The sequence below is a fragment of the Epinephelus moara genome, chromosome 9, assembly GCF_006386435.1.
Source record: "Epinephelus moara isolate mb chromosome 9, YSFRI_EMoa_1.0, whole genome shotgun sequence".
Taxonomy (NCBI): domain Eukaryota; kingdom Metazoa; phylum Chordata; class Actinopteri; order Perciformes; family Serranidae; genus Epinephelus; species Epinephelus moara.
In genome coordinates, this window is record NC_065514.1 from 15,713,204 (window position 1) to 15,721,867 (window position 8,664).

At 39.2% G+C, this 8,664-nt stretch overlaps 1 protein-coding gene across 1 annotated transcript in view; it reads left to right on the top strand.

The window, feature by feature from the left end:
- LOC126395968 (zinc finger protein 721-like) overlaps positions 1-3,695 on the top strand; it is a 19,322-nt gene extending 15,627 nt beyond the window's left edge. Inside the window, exons 7-9 of the mRNA XM_050053770.1 lie at positions 1,777-1,998; positions 2,128-2,532; positions 2,570-3,695. Of these exons, the coding sequence (XP_049909727.1) occupies positions 1,777-1,998; positions 2,128-2,532; positions 2,570-3,252 (1,310 nt within the window). The 3' untranslated portion in view covers positions 3,253-3,695. The remainder of the gene's footprint in view (positions 1-1,776; positions 1,999-2,127; positions 2,533-2,569) is intronic.
- Positions 3,696-8,664: the final 4,969 nt, after the last annotated feature.

Sequence of the window (8,664 nt, forward strand, 5' to 3'; positions counted from 1 at the left end):
ACAAACTAAACTGTAGATGATGTACTCCATGGTGCTGTCAACAGATCAGCTTATAAAGTAGTAATGAAAAGTGAATGAATATTAATGATCTGTGCCCAGAGGGACACGTGTAAACATTTTTTTAATCTAATGTATGCACTCTATTGATAAAGCTTTGAATGGTGATGATTTCATTTAATAAAGTGGTGGTGTGCATCACTCATTTTGTCATCCTGCCATCAAGTCTTTTTTTCCAGCATCTTTCTTATTTGTTAAAATTTTTATTAAAAATTAAGGGAACACCAAAAGACACACCAGATCTTGATGAAGCAATTATTCAAGTTGAAAATCTTTGATCTTGATGAAGCAATTATTCAAGTTGAAAATCTTTACTGATGTACATTATATAATTTGTTGAGAACAAAATGATGTAGCAGCGGTTTAAGGGAACACTTAAATGACACACCAGATCTTGATGAACTAATTATTCAAGTTGAAAATCTTTATTGATGTACATTATATAATTTGTTGAGAACAAAATGATGTAGCAGCGGTCAGTAGAAACCAAAATCATCAGTCACTCTGATCTCTGGTGAATGCCAATCAAGCTGCCCAGTGCTGGGCTGTGAGCACAGGTCCCTCTAAAGGATGTCGGGCCCTCATGCCACTCTCATGGAGGCTGTTTCTGACAGTTTGGTCAGAAACATGCACACCAGTAGCCTGCTGGAGGTCATTTTGTAGGGCTCTGGCAGTGCTCCTCCTGTTCCTCCTCACACAGAGTAGCAGATACCGGTCCTGCTGCTGGGCTGATGCCCTTCTACGGCCCTGTCGAGCTCTCCTTGTCTCCTTATTTCCTCCGTGCTCTTGAGACTGTGCTGGGAGACACAGCAAACCTCCTTGCAACCACACATATGCATGTGCCATCCTGGAGATGCTGGACTACCTGTGCGACCTGATTGGGCTGCAGGTACCGCCTCATACTACCAGTAGTGACAAGGACATTAGCAGAACATAAAACTAGAGAAGAATCAGTCAGGAAGGATAAGGAGAGAGCAACTGTCTGTGGACACCACAAAGGATAAGGAGAGAGCAACTGTCTGTGGACACCACATGTGAAACCTTACTTTTTTGGGAGTTGTCTTGCTTTTGCCTCTCCATTGCACCTGTTGTCACTTTGATTGGCACCAAAGCAGCTGAAACTGATTCATGATCACTTGTGTTTCCTAAATGGACAGATTGATATCCCTGCAGTTTATCTGATTTGCTGTTATACTGTGATGACTAAATGTTTCCTGATTGTTTTTAGCTGTGTATATTGTCATCCATTGTGTTGTCAAGGTTGATAAGTTTATTTGCACAGTACTTTCATGCAAAAATCACGATTTGCAAATGAGTGTCAAAAATCTACTCATAGGTGAAACACTCCATTGCAAATATTTTACAAGTAATTTCAACCCTGACGCTGGGGTTAAACAAATGTGAAGTAAAAATGCCGACAGTTGAGGGCGGAACGAAAAATACACTACTGTTGAAACTTGAGAGTGTAACACCCGGCGGAAGTAAGCAAAAATAATTTCAACGGTCCCGTTTTCTGTTCTGTTTCATTGACTTAGTTCAAGCAGGTTTGTTTATCCTTCGGACAACTTGTTCTGCACTGATGGTGGTTTGATTTTAAACAATTAAAGAGGGAACCAAAAAAACACAAAAAAAAACCATACGCCCCACAGTCGGAACTTATCAGTGCAACATCCGGCGGAAGTAAACAACAGAAACGCAGTCGCGAGGGAATTTAAGCAGGTCTGTCCATGAGGAAAAGTTGGAGTGACTGTAATTGTGATGAAGCAACAATGTCTTCAGTTGAGTATTTGAGAGGGTTTGTCAGCGAGAGACTAACTGCTGCTGCTGAAGAAATATTGGGAGTTTTTGAGAAAACTATCGTCGAGTACGAGAAAGAGATCGACCGTCAGCGCAGACTGTTGGATATAGCTTGGAAACCGGAAGTAAGGTTATACAGGACAGGTGAGTAGCACTTTATTATTTTAATACCACAAAAGAGAAGACTAATATTTATAAAACCAGCTCGCATGTGAGCATTTTCTTGTTTGCCATCAGAGTAGTATGTGTTCCTTTTGTTGTGTGTCCCTCCAGAGCTCCCACAGCAAGATGTGTGTAAGGAGGAGGAGGTTGTCGCTGAGCAGCAGCTCTGTATTGAGGAGAGGAAGTCCAGTGTGGACCAAGAGGAGCCAGAGCCTCCACAGATTAAAGAGGAAGAGGAGGAAGTGTGCAGCAGTCAGGAGGGAGAGCAGCTTGAAGTGAAGCAGGAGACTGAGACCTTTCTAGTGACTCCTAGTGATGAGGAAAGTGAGCAGCAGCTCCTCTGTCACAGCTCTCATGGAGCTGAGAGTGAAGATGAGGAAGGAGACGAGCAAGGAGACTCAACATCAAGTGGAGAAGCAGAGCCAGAACAACAGAATAGATGTCACAAGCGCAGAAGTCACACTAACCGTGTAGACAACCCCAATTTATCAGAGATTGATCATAATACTCACACAGGTAAAACACCTTTTAAATGTGACACTTGTGGGAACAGGTAAAACACCTTTTAAATGTGACACTTGTGGGAAAGCTTTCAAGTTTAAGTCTCGTTTTGATAGACACCTGAGAATCCACACAGGAGAGAAGCCGTATTGTTGTAACACATGTGGGAAAACATTCAATCGAAAGTCAACTCTGAACGTTCATAAAAGAGTCCACACAGGTGAGAAGCCGTATTGTTGCAACACATGTGGAAAAGATTTCCGATGTAAGAGTCACTTGATTCGCCACATGAGAACCCACACAGGAGAGAAGCCATTTGAATGTGAGACATGTGGGAAAGATTTCACACAAAGAGCTCTCTTGAAAGAACACCTGACATTCCACACAGGTGAGAAGCCATATTCTTGCAGCACATGTGGGAAAGGATTCTCTCGGACAACACATTTGAAAATTCATGCAAGAATCCACACAGGTGAGAAGCCGTATTCTTGCAAGACCTGTGGAAAACATTTTCGACATAATAATGCCTTGTTAGTCCACATGAGAGTCCACACAGCTGAGAGACCGCATTCTTGCAAAACCTGTGGAAAAGATTTTCGACGGAGCAGTACCTTGTTAGTCCACATTAGAAGAGCCCACACCGGTGAGAAGCCGTACCTTTGCAAGATCTGCGGGAAAAGATACTTTAATGGGTCTCATTTAACAAGGCACATGAAATCACATACAGGCAAGTAGCCTTGTATTTCAGAAAACATATAGGAGACAATTCAGTTCTCATGGCTCATAGTTTAAATTCACAGGAACTCAGAGAAGTGAGGAGCCACAGAATAATAGCACGTTGAAAAACACACTTAAAAAAACTCCCAACACGTCTTGCCAACTCGGGTCTTGACTCTTTTTGTGTGTGTGATCTTTATTTTGATATTTGTTTGGTATTTTGTAAATGCATGAACGCCACAGCTGACTACAAACTAAACTGTAGATGATGTACTCCATGGTGCTGTCAACAGATCACCTTATAAAGTAGTAATGAAAAGTGAATGAATATTAATGATCTGTGCCCAAAGACGTGTGTTCTCTTTTTTTAACTCATCTATGTATCCAAACACTAAAGCTTTGTACTGTGATGATTTAACAATAATAAACCCTCTAGAGGTGTTGGATCACTTACGTTTTCATCCTGCCTACCAGTTCTTTTTTTGCTGCAGCATTTCTCTGAGCTGTGTATTGTCATGTATTATGGTTGGTAATGTTGATAACTCTATTTGCATAAAACCCCTAATTTGCAAATGGTTGTCAAAAACTGCTCAAAATTAAGACACTCCATAACAAGTGTTTCACACATTGTCATGAGCACAGTACTGGAGTTAAATAAAATTTCCACCTTTGAGGTTTTGATGAGGATGTTAAATTCAGTCAGGGGGGTAAATGACAACCCAACACAACAGCTCCTATGCTTCCAAAATGTCTGTAGGGGAGCGCTTCCAGGACTCAAATTGTTTGCTTGAGGTGCTCTTTGGGTGGGACAATCATATATAGGAAAAGCTATATACTTTATGGACACTTTATGGACACCACAGCTGTCTGCTGTTTTGCACATACAATCACTTGCACTAGATGTGCTCCCTTTATCCACTGCTCATTTTCATTCACTTCTCATTATTATTATTATTATTGTTAGTTTTATTATTATTGTTATTATCGCCGTTTCTTGTAATTTTGTATTTATTTTGCATGCCTAGTTTTTTAAGTTTTATGTTTTTAAGTTTAAATTTGAAATCTTTAATCTGACTCTTTCCCCTTGACTGCTGTAACACTGGAATTTCTCAATAATGGGATCAATAAAGGTGTATCTTATCTTATCTTATCTTATCTTATCTTATCTTATCTTATCTCTCAGGAAACTCCAAGGCACTCTCTGTGGAAAAATTAAAAAGCCTTTATTGTTATGGCTTGGTCATCTTAAACCTTTAAAAACTCTGACGCATTTTGCCATACAAGCCTTCGTCAGGGAGTCAAACAGTTTTCAAACTGGAAAAGACTTCCTTAAAAGCTTTCAAACCAGCAATCAAAGGCCTCCACTTGGCAGAAGCAGGTTTAGGGTTGTAGTACTATACAAAGACCACTAGATGTCCTCAATAGAACAGAATTTTCATGACTACATACAAAGGTTACATACAATGCATGCACCACTATAACAATTATGGTTTACAGGTCAGCAAAAAACAACAAACCAAACACCATAGAAAAAACACAGTTAATCAAAGGAAGACACTAAAATCAAGGTTTTCGTTCAGGCCTGGGTATCTAGTAGCCTGCAGTTTGTCAATCAAGAAACTTTCTCTCTGGTTTAGTTGTTTTTGCCCGTCTCCTTTCCTTAGTGACAGTGGTATATGGTCAATCCTACATGCCTGTATGGTGGATGGGTCACTATTATGCTGCTCCATGTAGTGCCTCGCCATAGGATAGTTAGACATGGAGCAGAACCAGACACGAGTTGTAATCAACATCTCTGGCAAAGCCCTGTCTGAGGAGAGCTTCCTATGACATTGAAATTTTATTTAAGTATAAAAGAGCACCCAGGCAAAGTAATCTGTCTCACACTGAAAAGAAGGCTTTGGAAACACTATCCAAAGACAGTGATCTGGTAATTAAAAATTCAGTTAAAGGTGGTGCTATAGTAATTTGGGGAAAGGACATGTATGTAAAAGAGGCTTTCCATCAGTTAAACAACACAGAATTTTATCAACCACTGACATTTAACCCTAGTGAGTCTCTTAAAGAGGAACTGAGACAACTACTACATGTGGCCAAAGACAATGACTGGATCTCTGAATCTGAACTTGTTTTTTTGTGGAATGAAAACCCAAGAGTGGCATCATTCTACATGCTACCCAAGATCCATAAGTGTGTTGAGAACCCTCCAGGGAGACCTGTGATCTCTGGAAATTACAGTCTCACTGAACCAGTCTCTAAGTACACTGACTGTTTTATCAAACCTCTTTTGCCTTCACTTCCGGCATTTGTCCAAGACACCACAGATGTTCTGAATAAGATCAGGAGTAAGAGACCTGAGTCAGAAATGCCACCCACTGATTTCTTACTGTCATTAACTGAATGGACATTGAATAATAATATCTTCATCTTCCAGGATAAGACTTTCAAACAGATAAAAGGTTGTGCCATGGGGGCCTGCTACAGCTCATCATATGCAGGTCTGTTTCTGGGAAAATGGGAAGAAGACTTTGTCTTGAATCAGGAAAAGAATGTGTACTTCAAATGCATTGTCTGGTGGGGACGTTTAATTGATGATGTTTGTTTGTTTTGGTCTGGGTCAGAGGCAGAGTTGAAAGATTTCCATGCTTTTTTGAATAGCATTCATCCCAACATTAAACTGTCTGTAGAATATAGTAAAGATTGTATTAATTTCCTTGACCTGACTATCTTTAAAGACAATCATGGTGCCCTACGCACTTCAGTATTTAGAAAACCTACTGACAGGAACACCATTCTGCATGCTAAAAGCTTCCACCCTAAGTGGCTGAAGGAAAATGTTCCTTATGGGCAATTCCAGAGTCAGGAGAATTTGTGACCAAGATAATGCTTCTGAGTGTAAAGCACAAGAGATGATGTCACGTTTTAAGGAACGGGGTTACGAAAGCACAACTCTCCAGAAAGCATCCACCAGGGCCATCACAGAAATCCACCTAAGCCAACAAAAGACAGGCCCATTTTTGTCACTACATATAGTACAGAGGCAGAACAAATTAAGAGAATGATAAGAAAAAATTGGGGTATTATTGAAAGTGATGATGTGCTTGGCCAGATGTTTCCTGAGTCACCTCTGGTCACCTTCAGGAGATGTCCTACGATTCGAGACAAACTGGTCCAGAGCCATTTGAAACCAGAAGGCCAACAAACGTGGTTGGGATCTAAGCCCAAAGGGTCTTACAAATGTCAACGCTGCAATCATTGTACAAATGTATTACAGACCAAAACCTTTGGTGATGTTGTATCCCAAAAACAATTTACCATTAACCATTTCATAAACTGTAAAACTGTATTTGTTATATATATACTGGAATGCCCTGACTGCAAAGTGTTTTATATAGGAAGAACAAAGAGACGTTTGCAGGACAGACTGGCTGAACATAAATTTGCAATCCGCACAGGCAACATGAACTATCCTATGGCGAGGCACTACATGGAGCAGCATAATAGTGACCCATCCACCATACAGGCATGTGGGATTGACCATAGACCACTGTCACTAAGGAAAGGAGACTTGCAAAAACAACTAAACCAGAGAGAAAGTTTCTTGATTGACAAACTGCAGGCTACTAGATACCCAGGCCTGAACAAAGAACTTGATTTTAGTGTCTTCCTTTGATTAACTGTGTTTTTTCTATGGTGTTTGGTTTGTTGTTTTTTGTCGACCTGTAAACCATATGTGTTGTAGTGATGCATGCGTTGTATGTAACCTTTGTATGTAGTCATGAAAATTCTGTTCTATTGAGGACATCTAGTGGTCTTTGTATAGTACTACAACCCTAAACCTGCTTCTGCCAAGTGGAGGCCTCTGATTGCTGGTTTGAAAGCTTTTAAGGAAGTCTTTTCCAGTTTGAAAACTGTTAGTTTGCTTAGTTTAACTACAGCAGGAAGCCTCTGTTCTGTTACTGTTGCCTATCTTATCTTAGCTTATCCAATCTTATCTTAGCTTAGCCAAGCGTACCTCAGCTCAGTTTATCTCTCATCCAAACTTATCGTATCTTATCTCATCCTAGCTTAGCTTGGCGTAGCTTAGCTCAGCTTGTCTCTTATCTTGTCCTATCTTATATTGTCTGAAATTATCTTATCATATCCAATCTTATCTGAGCTAAGCTTTTCTCAGCTAATTTCTTATCTTAGCTTATCTTATCCAATCTTAGCTTAGTTTGGCTTAGCGTACCTCGTCTCTTATCCAATCTTATCTTATCTTATCTTATCGTATCTTATCTTATTTTATCTTGTCCAGTCTTATCTTAGCTAAACTAAGCTCAGCTTATCTCTAATGTTATGTTATCTTATGTTATCTTATCCAATCCAATCTTATCTTAGTTTAGCTTATCTCTTGTCTTGCCTTATCTTAAATTATCTTACATTATCTTACCTTAAATTATCCAATCTTATCTTGTCTTAGCTCAGTTTGTCTCTTATTTCATCCAAAGTTATCTAAGCTTAAGTTATTTTATCTTATCCAATCTTATATCAATTTAACTTAGCTTAACTTATATCTCATCTCATCTCATCTTGTCTAATCCAATGTTATATTATCCAATCTTATGTCTTATCTTAAAACCCAAAGTTTTTGAAATGATTGAAATGCTAATTCCTTTCAGAGAGTTTGAACAGAAGGACAAGACCAGAAAATATGGACATGGTCAACCATGATTTCTCCACATTCCTTCCAGCAGCATAGCTGGGTGACAGTTTGTTTAAACATCTGTTTGGGCGTGATGAAAAAGTGAATCAGGTTTTTCCAGCACAGTGTCTCCAGGTCTGAGAGTTAGAAAAGCTTTGTATGTTGATGATTTCATTTAACAAACGCTCTAGTGTTGGATCAATAATGTTTTCATCTTACAGCGAGTCCTTTTCCCTCCTTTTTAAAATGTTATTTATTTATTCATTTATGTTTGCAACAGCTGCATTTCTCTTAATTGTATATTGTATTGGCTGGTCATGTTAATGAGTTTATTGTCATGAAACTTAAATGTCATAATTTGAGGGTGGGTGTCAAAAAGTGCTCAAAGTTGAGACACTTTGACTACTTTGTGTAGTTTACACGTTCAGGATTTGATGAGGACATGAAGTTAAATGGCGACAGTTCCTCTGCTGAGTTCAACAAATTATATTTGGACAACTCGTCTCTGCACTGATGCTGGTTTGGTTTTAAACAATTAAAGGGTGTGAAAAAGTGTTTGCCCCTTCCTGATTTCTTACTTTTTTTGCATGTTTTCCACACTTAAATGTTCAGATCAAACAAATTTAAACATTAGTCAAAGATAACACAAGTAAACACAAAATGCAGTTTTTAAATGAAGGGTTTTATTAATGAGGAAGAAAAAAATCCAAAGCTACATGACCCTGTGTGAAAAAGTGTTTGCCCCC